General features: G+C 30.9%; 1 protein-coding gene across 1 annotated transcript in view; it reads left to right on the forward strand.

Annotated features, from left to right (window-relative positions):
- The first annotated feature begins 15,591 nt into the window (after window positions 1-15,591).
- The window catches only part of LOC144852279 (uncharacterized), a 32,406-nt gene continuing 27,438 nt past the window's right edge, over window positions 15,592-20,559 (forward strand). The window contains exons 1-4 of the mRNA XM_078710056.1: window positions 15,592-15,629; window positions 17,895-17,966; window positions 19,134-19,205; window positions 20,092-20,163. Coding sequence (XP_078566182.1) covers window positions 15,592-15,629; window positions 17,895-17,966; window positions 19,134-19,205; window positions 20,092-20,163 — 254 coding nt within the window. The remainder of the gene's footprint in view (window positions 15,630-17,894; window positions 17,967-19,133; window positions 19,206-20,091; window positions 20,164-20,559) is intronic.

Consider the following 20,559-nt stretch of genomic DNA (forward strand, 5'->3'; position numbering starts at 1 on the left):
TTGATAATAAACAATTTTTACTCTCCGTATTTATTGACTTGTCTAAAGCGTTTGACGTCATCATTCATAAAATTCTTCTTGGTGAATTATTTAATTATGGCATATGATGAATTGCGTTAAACTGGTTTGAAAGTTATTTAGTAAACCGTAAACAGTATATTGCGTTAGGCTCATTTAAATCACCAGTGGAGGATGTGAATTGCGGAGTGCCTCAAGGGTCGGTTTTAGGACCACTACTATTTTTAATTTACGTAGATCTTTCTAGATCAAGCGACACTCTGAAAGTCATATCTTTTTCTGATGATACTACGATTTTGTATTCTCATGAACTAATTACATTTTATTTTGTAATCAACAAAGCCAAATTGATTTTTCTAATTTAAATATTTGCATTAACAATAATATTATTGAACGTAAACAAACCCGAAGTACTATTCCTTGGAGTTTATTTACATGAATACTTGAGATGGACCAGTCATCAAGCCTATGTATCTAACAAGATATCTAAAGTAATTGGCATCTTTTGTAATTAATTAAGACACTTTTTCCCACAAAATATCTTACTCTTGTTATATAACACCCTTTTACAACCTCATCTTCTTTATTGCAACATTATTTGGGCAGCCGACTACCCGTCAAACTTGAAAAAACTTAATAAACTAATTAAACGTGCTGGCCGTATTATTACTTTCTCTCACTATCTCGTCCCTTCTCAACCTTTATTTAAACAAGGCCAACATCCATTAAGTCGCGTGCTACAATGCATAGTGATACCGGACCGACAGACAGACAGACAGACCGACAGACAGACAGACAGACCGACCAACCGACCGACATAGTGAGCTATAGAGTCGCGTCCACGCGACTAAAAACTCAATATACTTAGTCTTCATGATCTATATACAACACAAATTGCTTCCTTTATTTTTCAATTCTTTAACCAAACTTCCTGAGACAATGTCTAATCTATTAATTCATCAAACAAAATCACACAAGTAAATTTTTTTACGTTCTAAAAAATATCGTATTTCTTTAAATTTAATTAGGATTGTAGTACACTGAATGTATCTATTCTTATTGTCATCGTTATTGTTTTATTATTATAATTTTTATTATTATTTTTTATTATTTTAAATAGTAATTTGTTTAGTTTATATGTATGTGTATGTCAATTTATATATCATTTATCTATTTTTAATTTTTTTTTGGTTATAATTGTATCTGGGGTCTTTCTCGAGACAAGAAACTTGATTTCTTCTAGAGAAGACCCCAAATGATGGTTTATTACCATGTTCTTTTAAATACTGTACACACCTATGTTATACTCTACAATAATATGCCATTATTGAATAAATAAATGTTTTTTGAACTCGAACTTGAACTTGAACTCATCGGTCGTCTCGAATCAAAAACTCCATATTGATTAAATATGGATTCATTAAATAGAAATTTAGTTTAGAACAGTGTATGTTTTATGAAACAAATAATAAACATTCTTGTGTATATTATTTTTTATATTATTATATATTATTATCATGTTAATTTCGTTTTTTCTGTAATTATATAAGTTTAGCGAGTTCTATAATTTTATTAAAATTGAAATAAATCATCATTGTTATTTGGGAGTTTTAAATTGTTTATCATTTTAAGTATACTTAAATTGTACATTCTGCATTAAGGTACAGTAGTTTCATGGTTTCTTGAATATTAAACATTTCGTAGATTAAAATAAACCGTCAATGTTTTTAGAAAGTTTAAACTTCATAATTAGACAGTTTGACCACTAAATCATTATAAAAAAACATTTAAAAATGTACATTATTATAATAATTGTTTTTTTTTTATCTTTCTATACATATGTTCTATATCTCGCTACATATAGTTTTCTCTAAAAACATTTTCATTTCTGTACACTTTGCATATTATTCTATATTAAAAATGTTTGCTTTTATCGTCTGCTTACATTTAAGCTTTTTTTAAGTTGTATTCATTTCGTTACATATTATCACATTTTCCATAATTTTGTTTTAATAATATATCATTTCTACTAGTACTGCTTTCCTCTTTTTATACATATAATCTCTTTAACAAATTTCAATTAACACTTTTTTTATTAACATAGGCCTAGTTGTTTTATACAATTATCTATATATTAATACTACTAAATGTTTCGCGTATTTTACGTATCTCCTCCAAAACCACTGAACGGTACGTGGTCACATTTGGCACACTGATGTTTATTGATGGGCCGCATACGATATGCTATGTCACTTTCCTGAATTTTAAGAATAAACACTAAAAAAGGGCAAAAATGGCAGTAATTTGACGTCTCAGCGACCATGTTACGTCACTGTATAAACTACGCAACCTCCTCTGTACCGCAATGGCCTGATCTACAAACACCATATCGAGCCGCCAAATTAAAACACCTATCATTGGAACAGAATGTATTTTGTAAATCACGGTTTGGCTCAGTGAGTAAAACGCCATGGCCATTGAAATTAATGCTTAGTAGGTTCGAGTTTGAATCCGCGATATGTGTAAATAATTAAATAAAAAGTATCGCCGCTTAAAGCAAAAAATTACAAAAGTAGCAAAAAAGATACCAAAAAGATACTTCACGCAAGAAAATTTCAAAATATAAAAAAAAAACATTAACATTTTTAAAAAATGTAAATTAAAAAAAGTTTAAAAGATTTTAAAGTCCGTTTTACTTATCCAATACATCTTAATTCTATAACTTAATTCATATTTATATTTTATCATTACAATGTTTTAATCTGCCAACTGATTACCAGACGTCAATTTCTGATGCGCAGCCTAGATTTATATTCCAACATCCAACATCCAGTATTGCGCTTTTATAATACTTAATCATCCCATGAGAATTATTATTAAGGCAGACAAGACCGTGCGGAGCACAGGCTATTTCTAGACCACACAAAGGTAGCAAATAGATAACAAATCTTCTAAACCAAACAAATTGCAAAATTGTAAAACCATTGAAATAAAAAAAATGTAAATGAAAAAAAAAACATACACAAACAAAACGATTCCAAATGGTTTGATACATTGTTGAACATGAAAACAACTTAACAATTCGTGTTTCCGCAGCAATGTGTTTTTCATTCGATTTATGTCTACTATTTTATTTTATCTATAAGTATCAAATAATGAATACACCACGAAAAACACCCAACATAATATAGTTTGGTATTTTATACTTTCGTTAGTTTTTGCGCCCATCATCTAACTAATTCACACAGCACCATTTTTGTTTAGCGTCTTTTATTTCCGTAAAGTCTCAGTAAAAAGTAAAGTCTACAGTTCCATATCCAGTATTGCTTTCATTTTTTAGCTTACAGATATTTTACAATTTGTTTTTATTTTGATAATTTGTCAAAGTACTTTTATCAGAGTGCGCTTTTATTATACATGCAAAGTATATAACCACATATTAGAATTAGCTTTTATTAGAGAATTACTTTACTGACAATGATGCGAGTAAACCTGATCTCTATTAAATGTAGGTTACATTGTGTAAGAGCGAGATGGTTCGATAGTGCGAAGGTGGTTGCATAGTGTTTACAGAGGCAGATTATTAATGTTACATTGTGTAAGAGCGAGATGGTTCGATAGTGCGAAGATGGTTACATAGTGTTTATAGAGGGAGATTATTAATATTACATTGTGTAAGAGCGAGATGGTTCGATAGTGCGATGGTGGTTGCATAGTGTTTATAGAGGGAGATTATTAATATTACATTGTGTAAGAGCGAGATGGTTCGATAGTGCGAAGGTGGTTGCATAATGTTTATAGAGGGAGATTATTAATGTTACATTGTGTAAGAGCGAGATGGTTCGATAGTGCGAAGGTGGTTGCATAGTGTTTACAGAGGGAGATTATTATTACATTGTGTAAGAGCGAGATGGTTCGATAATGCGAAGGTGGTTACATAGCATTACAGCTTAACACACAGCACAGCTATTTCAAATAACTTATACAAAACTCAACTAAGATGATCACCACTTGTCTATAACATAAACAATGGTAGTATACAGTTTGACTGTTTTGCCTTCTTAACGCCTACACTTCATCAGACGTGTAGTTCAAATACTAACACTATGATCTATATAGAGGTACGGTAGTTCTTGGTACAAGGTAAATTTTCGGATTTTTTTTTACATCCATTCATTCATTCTTCTCGTTATTTTCGTTGCCCATTTCCCATTCCCGATCTATATATTTAATAATGTATGAATGTAATTCCAGTGGCCAAAACGTGCAGTGTTAATGGGCTAAATATGCATGCATAAGGCATAATACAGTAAGCCTATTAAATGCAGTGTTAATGGGCTAAATATGTATAAGGCATAATACAGTAGGCCTATTAAGTGCAGTGTTAATGGGCTGAATATGTATAAGGCATAATAAAGTAGGCCTACATTATTCATGCAATTCAGTCAATGAAAATCCCACAACAAATTGCAGTATATCTATTTAAGCGCTAATGACAGATCAATTGATTTTATCGACGTACCAGTTTCCAAAATAATCTGGAAGATAGTATTTATTTCGATTGTCTCCACTGACAATTCCACCTTCACCAAATTATATTCAATGTGAAGTTTCTCAACGTGTGGTATTATTCTTATAGATAAATCGCCTCATTTCATTGTTACTTACTTAAAAGGGAAGTTATTCTACTTTTACTAATATAATTAGGCCTACCCTTTTACAAAAACAAGTTAGTTTCTATACACGGAAATCTTTAGGCGAAATATTTACTTGCGTGATGTAGAGAAACCAGAGTAAAGAGAAACATGTACAATCATTATTATATGCATACCTATCGAACTAATTATGTTTAGATTAAGTGTGATATTGACAAGGTATATAACTTGTTTGAACTTTAATGGAATTAGAGAAATTTCGTTAGCAATAATAATTGTAATCATTCTTAAATCATTCAAATAATACTGTAGGCCTATAATAAAGGGAGATTCTGGATTTAGGCCAAGTGTGTTCGTTGTTATCATATAAGTATGTAACTGTAGCATAATGTATTTTTTAAATATACAATATATATTGAGGATAGTATATACAAAAAAATGTCGACTAGAAAATTTTACAATATGAGAAAATTAGAAATTATAAATATTTAAGAATTTGTAAAGCCATTCTTCTTTTAATAACGAAATGGGTGTTAATATTTAAAATGTCAATAATGAATATTTTAATGAAAATTTATGAAATTGATATTTAAAATGAGGTTCTTTTATAAGCATTTCACCTCCCCCTTTTTGTTTGTTTAAATCAATATTTTTATTTATTATTGTCATTGTGTAATTTTCAAAAATTGTCATTGCAATTGTTGGATTTGTTAATGTTTTTTAAATACATACTGACATGTAAATGGTTGGCATAGATAACATTAGTTGGAGCCCTACAATGTTATAATTATTCTTAATAGTACAGTATCTAGTGTAAGGTCATAGCATTTGTATAGACATACAGTAGTAAGTACTGTAATGCAAGTTACCAGAGGAAGTAATGCCATCCTGTACAGGTTTCCTATTGAGGTTTCCTTCATTACCTGTATAATATATTCATACAACTAAAAAATACGGAACTTTCGCCAATGACCTATGCTCGACGCGATTGAGATCATGTCACTCTCCTGAATTTTAAGGATAAACACTAAAAAAGGCAAAAATGGCAGTAATTTGACGTCTCCGCGACCATGTTACGTTACTGTATAAACTATACGCAACCTCCTCTGCTGTGTACCGCCATGGTCGGATGTACAAGTACCATGCCGGGCCGCTGAAAAACAGTCTTTAGTCAACCGTATCGAATGATCGCGTCGTTGAAGTTTTAATTAATTACATCTATCCTTGGAACATAATGTATTTTGTAAAATGTTGGCAAAGTGAGTAAAACGCCGAAATGAATGCTTAGTAGGTTCGAGTTCGAATCCGCTATATGTGTAAATAATAAATATCTCCGCTTAAAGCAAAACAACCTAAAACACAATGTAATGTAATTACAAAAGTGGCAAAAAAAGATACCAAACCTCACACAAAAAAAAATGCAAAATATAAAAACCATTAAAATTTAAAAAAATGTAAATGAAAAAAAAAAACAAACAAAAAAGCACACACACATACAAATATAAAATGATTCCAAAGTCGTGTTTCCACAAAAAAAATCAGATATTAAAGTTTCCGACGAGCGCATCATCTAATTTCGAGTAGTGCAAATCAAACGATTCCAAATGGTTTGATACATTGTCGAACATGAAAACAACTTAACAATTCGTGTTTCCGCAGCAATGTGTTTTTCATTTGATTTATGTCCACTTTTTTATTTTATCTATATGTATCAAATAATGAATGCACCACGATAAACACCCAAAATAATATAGTTTGGTATTTTATACTTTCGTTAGTGTTTGCGCGCATCATCAAACTAATTCACACAGCAACATTTTTGTTTAGCGTCTTTTATTTTCGTAAAATCTGAACAGTAAAAAGTAAAGTCTAAAGTTCCATATCCAGTATTGCTTTCATTTTTTAGCTTATAGATATTTTAAAGTGAAGGGATAGTGTATAACAAAATCAATTGACATAAAATAGTTCCGAATTTTATTCTTGATACAATTTTTTTTTATTTGGATAATTTGTCAAAGTACTTTTATCAGAGTGCGCTTTTATTATACATGCAAAGTATAATCCACATATTAGGACAGAAAAGACAGTGCGGAGCACGGGTTACTGCTAGTATAAATATATATGCCTTCAATTCAGAATAAGGAAACAGGCAATACAAAGGCCTACCCTTTTACAAAAACAAGTTAGTTCAAACTGAATAGTTTCTATAGGCCTACACGGAAATTTTTAATAAAAGGCGAAATGCATGATGCAGAGAAACCAGAGTAAAGCGAAACGTGTAATTTTTATATGCATCCTATCGAAATAATTATGTTTAGATTAAATGTGATATTGACATGGTATATAACTTGTTGGAACTTTAATGGAATTAGAGAAATGTCATTAGCAATACTAATTTAAATAATTCTTAAATCAATTCAACTAATACTGTAGGCCTATTCTGGAGGATTTAAATTGCTTTCAAATATCGTTTATTTACTATACGGTAAATAATAACTATTATAACAATATAGACATGTCAAAATGAAGAAGTAACAACAAGAAATAAACAAATAAAAGTGAAATACAATGTTTGTATTTTCTAAGCTAGGCCAAGTGTGTTCGTTGTTATCATAATATAAGTATATAAGCCTAACTGTAGCATACTGTATTTTTTGACATTCAATGAAATACAAAATTTAGTACGGTACTGATCGTATCATCGGCTTCACTAGCCTAAATAGGCCTAAATTGTTTAAAATAGGCGAAAAACTTATTGACTGTAGTCAAGGCCACGATAGCTATCCTATTAACGTCGTAAACCGGTGTTGGGCCCATGGGCCATAAATAACAAAAACATAACCTGAAACGTCATCTAACACTTAATGTTATTAAAATTAAATCAACTTAACTACTATAATCTAAACCTAACTGATCGCGATCAAGTGGCAGTAAATTTTTGATTGCATTTTTGTTTGGCCAACACTGCTGACCTACCAACAAGAAAGCGTTACGGTTATGAGTTGAAACGCTGCATGTTTGTTGGACACCGTCTGATGATCTCAATCGTGGAGGATCTCTCCAGTTATAGAAGAGTTCGGAGTAATAAGAGAATGGTAACAATTTAAGAGCACGAAGCATTGAAGGCATCTATTTCTGAGTGATGAGGTTAAATAAAGAGGAGGAGCCTCAATCTGTTGCATTTTGATGTATATAAATAGTTGTTGAAACTTTTTTGTTTGCAGTTCAAACGTAACATTTTAATTAATATGACTAGGCATACTGTAACTATAATGTATTATTTGATTCGTTAAGGTGCACACAAACAAACTGTGTAGGCCTACACTGTACCTACAGATTATATAGTCATTATCCGAGACGATTGTTCCACCACAAGAACTAGTAGTCTAGGACCTGGGTAAGATTTGTGTGCATTTAATTTAGGAGAGATTATCTCAACTGTTATAGGATAATTTGACCCCAAGGAACAACATAGGATATGTGCCAAATTCGCTATCCGGGACGAATATGCCCAAAACCGTGGTCAAAGGTTAAAAATGTGTCGTTCTTATATCTCGACAACCACTTGTCGTACAGATTTACTTTTGGTGTCCAATTGTTCAGTATATATTTATATTCGGTCTAACACAACTTTTAGCGAAAAAATGACCGGAAATGCTTTTACTGACCTTTGACCCAAAAATGACCAAAAAAACTAATTTTCGGGTTAAATTATTCTTTAAAATGCCAATGAACAAACTGTATGGTATCAAATGAAACATACACAATATGATACTCATTGCTACCCAACTTGTATTGAAAATTTTTAATTATGAAGCTAATTGTATGGAAAATGTGCATATTTTGCTTACTTTTATACAAAAAATGAATATTTGGTAGCGTAATTGTTATGTTTATTTATATAATATTAAATAATTTAAGTGTTTGGAAGAACTATTTGGTTTCAAATGAATGCCCATAAAATATTCTATCCATTGCTACCCAACTTGTAATAAAAATCTGTAATTATGATGCTAATTTTGTGAAAAATGTGTATATTTTATTAATGTTTGACAAAAATGAGTATACTAGATAGTGTAAATTTATTTTCGTTTATTTAGGCCTATGATACTAAGTAATTCAAATATTTGGAAGACATATTTGGTATCAAAGGAAAGCACATAAAATATGCTATCCATAGCTACCCAACTTGTATTGAAAATTATTAATTATGTGATGTTATTTTTGGAAAATGTGCATATTTTATTAACTTTAGACAAAAATAAGTATACATTAGTGTAAATTTATTTTGGTTTAAATAATTCTAGCGTTATATTTGGTATAAAAATAAAACCCCATAAAATATACTATCCATTGTTGGTACCCAACTTGTATTATTGAAATCTTTAATTAAGACTTTTTTGAAAATATTCTTCTTTTTTTTGACAAAAATATAGAGTAAGTAGTGTAAATTTATTTTGGTTTATTTATAATATTATATAATTCTATATTTTCCACAAAAAAATTATTCATTTTCGATACATATTGGATAATCTGTCTGTACTACTAGGTAGCATGTTTTATGTGGTTTAATTTGGTACCAAATAGTTATTTAAAACATTAGAATTAAATGTATAATAAACTAAAATATATTTACACTAACTGTATTGAATTATTATATGCATTGTTACTTTATTTACTATAACCTTGAGTATCCTAAATTCAAGAAAATAATGGAGAGAAAAAAAAGAGAGTAATATGTTAATATGTATTTGTAATAATTATGATGAACGAATAAATGTGATAGATTACACCACAAAAGAGAAAAAAAAACTGTATAACACATTTTCTAAATTAGCTTTATAATTTTAACTTTACAATTCAATTGGATAGCATATTTGATTGGCTTTCATTTGATATGTCACATAGTTCATTAAAGCTAAACAAATATTGATTTATTATACAAAATAAACCAAAATAAATGTACACTACTTGCACTTACAGTACTAATTTTTGTCAAAAATGAATAAAATATGCACATTCTTTTTTAAAATATCATAATTAGATTTGGGTTGGGTAGCAATGAATAGAATATTTTATGGGCTTTTATTTAATACCAAATAGATCTTCTAAACACTTTAATAATTTAATCATTATAAATAAACCAAAATAAATGTACACTATTTAATATACTCATTTTTATCAAAAATTAATAAAATATGCAAATTTTTCAAAAAAATCTACATCATTATTCATAATTACAGATTTTCAATGCAATTTCAAAATTGCACCCAAGAAAAGACAGTGCGGAGCACGGGTTACTGCTAGTATAATTATATATGCCTTCAATTCAGAATAAGGAAACAAGTTAATTCAAACTCTTAGTTTCTATACACGGAAATATTTAGTAAAAGGCGAAATGCGTGATGCAGAGAACCAGAATAAAGCGAAACGTGTACAATAATTATTATGATGCATACCTATCGAAATAATTATGTTTAGATTAAGTGTGATATTGACAAGGTATATAACTTGTTTGAACTTTAATGGAAGTAGAAAAATGTAATTAGCAATAATAATTCTAATCATTCTTAAATCATTCAAATAATACTGTAGGCCTATTCTGGAGGATTTAAATTGCTTTCAAATATCGTTTATTTACTATACGGTAAATAATAACTATTATAACAATATAGACATGTCAAAATGAAGAAGTAATAACGATAATAAAATAAATAATAATAATAAATAAAAATGATCGTGAAATACAATGTTTGTATTTTCTAAGCTAGGCCAAGTGTGTTCGTTGTTATCATAATATAAGTATATAAGCCTAACTGTAGCATACTGTATTTTTTGACATTCAATGAAATACAAAATTTAGTACGGTACTGATAGGCCTAAATTGTTTAAAATAGCCGAAAAACTTATTGACTGTAGTCAAGGCCACGGTAGCTATCCTATTAACGTCGTAAACCGGTGTTGGGCCCATGGGCCATAAATAACAAAAACATAATCTGAAACGTCATCTAACACTTAATGTTATTAAAATTAAATCAACCTAACTACTATAATCTAAACCTAACTGATCGCGATCAAGCGGAAGTAAATTTTTGATTGCATTTTTGTTTGGCCAACACTGCTGACCCACCAACAAGAAAGCGTTACGGTTATGAGTTGAAACGCTGCATGTTTGTTGGGCGGCCGTCTGCTGATCTCAATCGTGGAGGATCTCTCCAGTTATAGAAGAGTTCGAAGTAATAAGAGAATGGTAACAATTTAAGAGCACGAAGCATTGAAGGCATCTATTTCTGAGTGATGAGGTTAAATAAAGAGGAGGAGCCTCAATCTGTTGCATTTTGATGTATATAAATAGTTGTTGAAACAGAATTTGCAGTTCAAACGTAAACATTTTAATTAATATGACTAGGCATACTGTAACTATAATGTATTATTTGATTCGTTAAGGTGCACACAAACAAACTGTGTACACTGTACCTACAGATTATATAGTCATTATCCGAGACGATTGTTCCACCACAAGAACTAGTAGTCTAGGACCTGGGTAAGATTTGTGTGCATTTAATTTAGGAGAGAGTCTCTCAACTGTTATAGGATAATTTGACCCCAAGGAACAACATAGGATATGTGCCAAATTCGCTATCCGGGGCGAACATGCCCAAAATCGGGGTCAAAGGTTAAAAATGTGTCGTTCTTATATCTCGACAACCACTTGTCGTACAGATTTGCTTTTGGTGTCCAATTGTTCAGTATATATTTATATTCGGTCTAACACAACTTTTAGCGAAAAAATGACTGGAAATGCTTTTACTGACCTTTGACCCAAAAATGACAAAAAAAAAATATTCGGGTTAAATTATTCTTTAAAATGCCAATGAACAAACTGTATGGTATCAAATGAAACATACACAATATGCTAATCATTGCTACCCAACTTGTATTGAAAATTTTTAATTATGAAGCTAATTGTATGGAAAATGTGCATATTTTTCTTACTTTTATACAAAAAATGAATATTTGGTAGCATAATTGTTATGTTTATTTATAAATTTATTTTGGTTTATTTATAATATTATATAATTCTATATTTTCCACAAAAAAATTATTCATTTTCGATACATATTGGATAATCTGTATGTACTACTATGTAGCATGTTTTATGTGGTTTAATTTGATATCAAATAGTTTTTTAAAACACTATAATTAAATGTATAATAAACCAAAATATATTTACCCTAACTGTATTGAATTAGTATATGTATTGTTACTTTTATTTACTATAACCTTGAGTATCCTAAATTCAAGAAAATAATGGAGAGAAAAAAAAAAAGTAATATGTTAATATGTATTTGTAATAATTATGATGAACGAATAAATGTGGTAGATTACACCACAAAAGAGAAAAAAAAACTGTATAACACATTTTCTAAATTAGCTTTATAATTTTTACTTTACAATTCAATTGGATAGCATATTTGATTGGCTTTCATTTGATATGTCACATAGTTCATTAAAGCTAAACAAATATTGATTTATTATACAAAATAAACCAAAATAAATGTACACTACTTGCACTTACAGTACTAATTTTTGTAAAAAATGAATAAAATATGCACATTCTTTTTTAAAATATCATAATTAGATTTGGGTTGGGTAGCAATGAATAGAATATTTTATGGGCTTTTATTTAATACCAAATAGATCTTCTAAACACTTTAATAATTTAATCATTATAAATAAACCAAAACAAATTTACACTATTTAATATACTCATTTTTGCCAAAAATTAATAATATATGCAAATTTTTCCAAAAAATCTACATCATTATTCATAATTACAGATTTTCAATGCAATTTCAAAATGGCACCCAATTTGCGCTGTCTCTGTAACCCTTTGGTCTATCAAAATGATATTGGTATCAAAATACTCGGAACATATATATTTATATTAATAGGCCAATATGTAATTTTGTGTCATTTTTTTTTTTGGCTAATTATTAAATATTATAAATAAACAAAAATCAATAAAATATACACATTTTTCACAAAATTAGCATCATAATTACAGACTTTTATTACAAGTTGGGTAGCAATGGATAGAATATTTTGTGGGCTTTCATTTAATACCAAATAGTTTTTCCAAACACTTGAATTATTTAATATTATATAAATAAACATAACAATTACGCTACCAAATATTCATTTTTTGTATAAATTAATCAAAATATGCACATTTTCCATAAAATTAGCTTCATAATTAAACATTTTTTTTGGGTAACATATTGTGTATGCTTTCATTTGATACCATAAAGTTTGTCTATTGGCATTTTATAGAATAATTTACCCAAAAATGTGTTTTTTGGTCATTTTTGGGTCAAAGGTCAGCAAAAGCATTTCCGGTCATTTTTTCGCTAAAAGTTGTGTTAGACCGAATATAAATATGTATATATATATATTCTGAACAATTGGTCACCAAAAGCAAAAACGACAAGTGGTTGTTGAGATATAAGAACCACACATTTTTAACCTTTGATCCCGATTTTGGGCATGTTCGCCACGGATAGCGAATTTGGCACATATCCCATGTTGTTCCTTTGGGTCAAATTATCCTATAACAGTTGAGAGACTCTCTCCTAAATTAAATGCATACAACTGACCCAGGTCCTAGACTATAGAGCCGAGTTCAAAATAGAGTAGTAAATTTTTCATCGAATAAAAAACTAATACAAAGCATTCATTATTTGTTTTATAACACACCTAGTTTTATTCAATTTATTTATCGTAAATCATTGAAGAATGCTAGGCCGGGAAGCTAGGCCATTGAAAGGGCATTTGTACGGCGCCGGTAGAGCACAAGCACAAGTTGATGTTCGCGAACGCGATCAGTCAAAAATGTTTACAAAAGCTGAACATGCATTAGAGCGAAATTATCACCACTTTTCGTTAGATATGCCCAAATGAATCCAAATGACACGTGGTGAGTAATTGACCAATCACACTGCAATAATACAATCAGGTATGTTATAAAGCCAACAAAACATGCTATAGGCTTATTAACATTAACCAGACAAAGTAGGAACTGTCGGAGGTAAATGTTAGCGTTTATACAGAATTGTGTAAAAAATGTTCATCTTTCAAATCCTCGTGATATTGGTCGTTTTGCCGTTTTCTAGCTGTTCAGGTATGACTGTCATTTTTTAATTTAATCATAGTAAAATATTTTGTGTATTAATAAAAAATATTTTATATTTAACCTCATTCGAAGGATGTCAATACTTTATTAGTCCTGAGAGATAACGTCACTTCACACGCGAGAAAAATATTATGGAGTGCACTGAATTTTTAACTCGACAGATTAAAAACAATTAAATTATTAAATATTACTACTTTTAGGTTAAACCAACAAAATTGTAGTATGTAATTATATATTATTTATTTTTATAACATAAGAAACCTAAAGACTATGATGACCTTATGTACTACATACACGTAGTACTTACTGTAATCACTAGACTACGCGAAATGTCGTAAAAGACGCACTGGGCGTTTCATAGAAATCACCGGCGGCTCAACCGGCCTAATATAAGTTGATAGCTGATTTAGATTGTCTATTAAAATGAAATTAGTCTGATCGATATCTTTGAAAACTGTAGTTTTAATTTCATTTCCCATACAAAATCACAACGTATTGGGAGAATTCACTCAAAATGTCTTGATAAATATGGTGCATTTATGATTTAAGATTAATTAGGCCTACGTTATTTTAGAAAATCGCGCTAGATCATGTATCTATTGATATCTATGGTGAATATTTGGTCAAAAACCCTTTAGTAGTTTTGACGTCATCTTGCTAACACATAGACAAACACAGAAATTCATGAAGGCAAATTGGGGTGATCTCATACCTACTTGGCTTTAACTAAAGCAACACGTGCAGTTTAAGTTATATCGATAATAAACAAATAGTTTCATTTTTTTAAAAACAAATCTGAGTATTCAAAACGGAAAACGTATGGGATAAGGAGCTCTTTTCGTCCGTCTGCAACGAAGCATCTCAACGACTAATGGAATGAATAAAGTAGAAATTGTCAAACATTATACATATATATCTTTGTAAAACTATCGATGAAAAACTAAATTGGAAAACTCAATGTATGTTACAAAAAGTTAAAGGATAGATCTGTTTCAAAACTAAAAGTAATGGAACTACAGTAATTTCAGTTTATTTCGTATTCAGTACAGAAATGTTAAAAAAATATTTACCTTTAAAATTGTCGAAACAATCATGGTTTTCGGTCTGTTCTCATAATAGTTGCTATGGCAACGATTTTCGTGTCAATCCTTTGTTTTCTGTATTCAAATAAAGATATTAAAACTGTTAAGTATCTAATTAAGGTCAACTCAATCATTTATTATTTAAACACCAATTAAAAACTGTAATTGTATAACACTTATAGCCTGTATCTAAATGTGTGTAGTATCATAGGACATTTATGTGATACAGCATCGCATGCAACGCCTGTATCATAAACCTAGCCTGTAACCGATACAGGCACCACATGTACAACACGATATGCTTTAGTATTTTCCTACGATAATGGACATGGCTTTACAACCGTATTCACCATTGGACAATACAATGTCGGCGCAGTCAAATTACCGTTTGTAGAGGGGAGTATTTTCGCGCCGCGCCTTTAGGCAGTTATATTCAAGAGGACAGAGGCATTATGAAACTGCGCGGAAGTTTATAATTTACGGAGGCTGACAAAATGGGAATTTTAAACTCAGGCTGGGCACGCTCAAATCACAAAGCACGTCTGGGAGAAGAGAGTCTATGATGTGGACAGTAGTCTGTAAGACCTATTCAACAAACAATGTTTCCGTTTTGGCTGCCACCGTAGTCATTTATCATTGAATAATGACTTCCCGATTTAAGCCGGCTTTATCAGATAGACGGTATCCCTGTTAATCAATTGCTCAAAACAATCTTAGCTAAGACCACGTACAGTAACACTTAACGCGTAGAATATCAAATAAGGTAATGTTCGTCACGCTTGCTTAATTCACAATCATAACAGTACGTATATTTATAAGCGAGAAAATCTATTCTAGGCCTATAAGAATGACTGTTAAGGATTAAGGAATAGAAGGATCTGCATCAGTTTGAGATGAAAGCTTCCATAACACTAAACGACAGAGCGCGGACTGCATACAATGTTACAAAATAAAGAGAGTAGTAGTCAGTGGTGACTACATATACATAGCCAGCCAATCCCGGATCAGGGATCATAGTTTTGATTCGATTAGGCCCAGTAATTGGATGTGTGGATGACATAACCACTAGCCAATCACCAGGCACTACACTTTAAATATAATCACATCTATAATTACTTTATGAAGAAACCACTGCTTAGCGAAATATTAAAAACACGTTTGTTGTACTGCAAACAAAACAGACGGTAACAACATACATGGTCAAATGCAACATTTAATATTTTACAGATTAACGTAATTTTTAATAACAGGAGATGGCAGGCTAATATGATAATTCAAATAGGCCTATAAAAGTCCGATTGTGATGAAATTGAAACAGAATTGTTCAGCAATATATTGTTGTTGTCAATTAATCATCGACGCACGCATGTTAATAGAATAATCAGACTGCGCATACGATTTCTACATGGCTACGTTTTGTTCTAAAAAAAGGTAACAGTTGATTCGCAGCGTTCTATGGAGGGCCGCGGTTAGAGACACGGAGTTCAATAAGCGTGTTTGTTGTGTTTGTTTGATTGGCAGCAATGCTTTAGTATAGGCAAGCGCGTTGGACAATCGTTTGATGTCACCGTCGATGCATACGCTTCCATTCCTTGATCCATGATTTAACACTGAGTTCTGAGAAATTAGAAGTTTTGTTTACTAATACTACTAGAATGTTGGTGGTGAGCTAAAGTAGTATACGTATGAAACGCCATATGTGCCAAAATATATATCTTGACAGTCTTGAACCTAGATTGTGCATTTAAAAAAATAAAAAACAGAAATATTATTATAGCGTTTTCTTATAATGGTTAATGTAACAATTCTATTTTTCTTTATTAAACGTAGGTGTATGTCCAACACATTGCAGTTGCGGTTGTTGTGGTTGGATACGTTGTTATAGATGGAATACAATTGTACACTCACAGCTCGTTGAGTTCAATAGAACAACAGGATTGTAAGTAGGCCTGTCGCTGTTGATATTATAAGGCTTACCTTGAAATATATATATAACAGATTATGTTAGACAAACCACAATTTGTTTGTAATTGAATTGACAGACAGTTTTATTATCAGCGATGTGCGATATCGATATAATTATTTCAAATTTTGCTGTGAATATGGTGTAAGCAGAGCAATTTTTTCAACATTACACACCTATGTAATTTAATGGTTATTATTGGTATAAACAATAATGATGAATGGTAAAAATGGTTAAGGATAGTAAAACATGGGAAAACAAATGTAAAAATGGCAATAATTGTAACAACGATAAAAATGGTAAAAACGAAAAAAATGTTGAATATAGGCTAGGGTTCGAGGCTCACACACTCCACCATGGTTCTGGTGGACTATTATGGTGCTCGGATATAAGGATATAAATAGCCAAATGGGTGAGATTGCTCCCTATAGTATAATAGACTAGCCTATCAAAACGCCTTAAACAAGCGGATGGATTTGAACAAATTGGGGTTTTAAAACTAATCGTATATCGAAATACCTGACATTAAGTCAAATTTTGTTTTCAGATTACAAATTATAACTTTTCCACTCGTACACAAATAAAGTTTTTGGAAAAGTAGTTCCAGTTTACTTGAGACTCAGTACCAGACCACAAATTGTCTCTTATCCTTTAACGCTAGGTCAGGACGATTTTTGGATCATCTTACTTTAAAATGTCAATGCTGACGATGTTTCAAACACTAAAAAAATAAAAATAACATGACATTGTAGGAAATTAATTAGGCATAACAATAAGGAAACAGTCATAAAATCGGTCAAATAATAACACAGAGATACCTTAAAAAACACCATAAAATAAACTGTTTTTCTGTGATTTCGTGTCGTTCAGACGAAATAATATAATGAAATAAGTAATTGTTTGTAGTAATTTGTATTTTGTAGTAAATATTTATCACAATAATATAATGTATAATTGTATTTTATTGTATTCTTTCTTTAAAGGGATTTGAGCTATAACCAAATAGTTACATTGTCAGCCTATGCATTTGCTGATTTCACAGCATTGAAAAAACTGTGAGTATATTACTTAAGCTAAGTTTAACGATCAACGATGAAAGCGTCGAATAACGTCGGCTGTAAAACAGGCTTAAGACAGTGGTGCTTAGTTAACCATGCAGGGCCGTACCACTTTACTGGATAAAAAATAGCCAAGCGGGTGAGATTGCTCCCTATAGTATAAAAGACTCGCCTCAAACAAGCGTATTGATTTTAGCAAGTTGGGTTTTAAAACTACTAGTGTATCGAAACACCTGACATTAAGTCAAAATAAGTTTTCAGATTACAAATTATAACTTTCCCACTCGTACACAAATACCGTTTTTGGAAAAGTAGTTCCGGTTTACTTTAGACTCAGAACCAGACCACAAATTGTCTCCTATTCTTTAACACTAGGTCATTAGACAGCCTGATTGGTCAGTTGTGGCATGGTGTACCAGATCAAAAGTTATAGACATTTTTGTTTTCAGGATAAGAAATGTTACGAACATGTCTACTTTAGTGTTATGCTTAGACATCACGATAGACGTCACAACAATAGGACGATTTTTTGATCATATTACTTTAAAATGTCAATGCTGACGATGTTTCAAACACTAAAAAAATAAAAAATAACATGACATTGTAGGAAATTGATTAGGCATAAAAATAAGGAAACAGTCAAATAATAACACAGAGATACCTTAAAAAAACACCATAAAATAAACTGTTTTTTGTGATCGCTCAAAAACGCCTCAAACTAGCGGATTTATTTGAACAAATTGGGTTTTTAAAACTACACGTGTATCGAAACACCTGACTTTATTGTCAAATTATGTTTTCAGCTTACAAATTATAACTCTTTTCACTCGTACACACATAAAGTTTTTGGAAAAATAGTTCCAGTTTACTTGAGACTCAGTACCAGAATACAAATGGTCTCCTATCCTTTAACACCAGGTCATTAGAAAGCCTGATTGGTCAGTTGTGGCATGGTGTACCAGGTCAAAAGTTATAGACGTTTTTGTTTTCAGGAAAAGAAAATGTTATTCTTATAAAATAAACTGTTTTTCTGTGATTTCGTGTCGTTCAGACGAAATAATATAATGAAATAAGTAATTGTTTGTAGTAATTTGTATTTTGTAGTAAATATTTATCACAATAATATAATGTATAATTGTATTTTATTGTATTCTTTCTTTAAAGGGATTTGAGCTATAACCAAATAGTTACATTGCCAGACAATGCATTTGCTAATTTGACAGCATTGGAAGAACTGTGAGTATATTAAGTTAACTTATTTTATTCATTAAAATGGACTCAAATTAAATACGCTGAAGGTCATTCTATCCCTGGACCCCCAATTGTGGCCCTAGAACCAACAAGTGATGGTGCTCGCTTCGCTTGTTGCATATCCCCCTTGTCGGGACGATCCTGGTACCACCGCTAATTTTATTTTACTTTTGTCTTCTTTCTTTAAAGGGATTTGAGCGGTAACCAAATAGGTACATTGTCAGCGTATTGATTTGAGCAAATTGGGTTTTAAAACTACTAGTGTATCGAAACACCTGACATTAAGTCAAAATAAGTTTTCAGATTACAAATTATAACTTTCCCACTCGTACACAAATACCGTTTTTGGAAAAGTAGTTCCAGTTTACTTTAGACTCAGAACCAGACCACAAATTGTCTCCTATTCTTTAACACTAGGTCATTAGACAGCCTGATTGGTCAGTTGTGGCATGGTGTACCAGATCAAAAGTTATAGACATTTTTGTTTTCAGGATAAGAAATGTTACGAACATGTCTACTTTAGTGTTATGCTTAGACATCACGTATAGACGTCACAACAATAGGACTATTTTTTGATCATATTACTTTAAAATGTCAATGCTGACGATGTTTCAAACACTAAAAAAATAAAAATAACATGACATTGTAGGAAATTGATTAGGCATAAAAATAAGGAAACAGTCAAATAATAACACAGAGATACCTTAAAAAAACACCATAAAATAACTGTTGTTCTGTGATTTCGTGTCGTTCAGCGGAAATAGTATAATGAAATAAGTAATTTTTTGTAGTAATTTGTATTTTGTAGTAAATATTGATCACATTAATATAATGTATAATTGTATTCTACGTTTGTATTTTTTCTTTAAAGGGATTTGTACGATAACCAAATAGTTACATTGTCAGCCAATGCATTTGCTAATTTGACAGCATTGGAAGAACTGTGAGTATATTAAGTTAACTTATTTTATTCATTAAAATGGACTCAAATTAAATACGCTGAAGGTCATTCTATCCCTGGACCCCCAATTGTGGCCCTAGAACCAACAAGTGATGGTGCTCGCTTCGCTTGTTGCATATCCCCCTTGTCGGGACGATCCTGGTACCACCGCTAATTTTATTTTACTTTTGTCTTCTTTCTTTAAAGGGATTTGAGCGGTAACCAAATAGGTACATTGTCAGCGTATTGATTTGAGCAAATTGGGTTTTAAAACTACTAGTGTATCGAAACACCTGACATTAAGTCAAAATAAGTTTTCAGATTACAAATTATAACTTTCCCACTCGTACACAAATACCGTTTTTGGAAAAGTAGTTCCAGTTTACTTTAGACTCAGAA

The sequence above is a fragment of the Antedon bifida genome, chromosome 9 (assembly GCF_963402885.1).
Source record: "Antedon bifida chromosome 9, ecAntBifi1.1, whole genome shotgun sequence".
Taxonomy (NCBI): Eukaryota; Metazoa; Echinodermata; class Crinoidea; order Comatulida; family Antedonidae; genus Antedon; species Antedon bifida.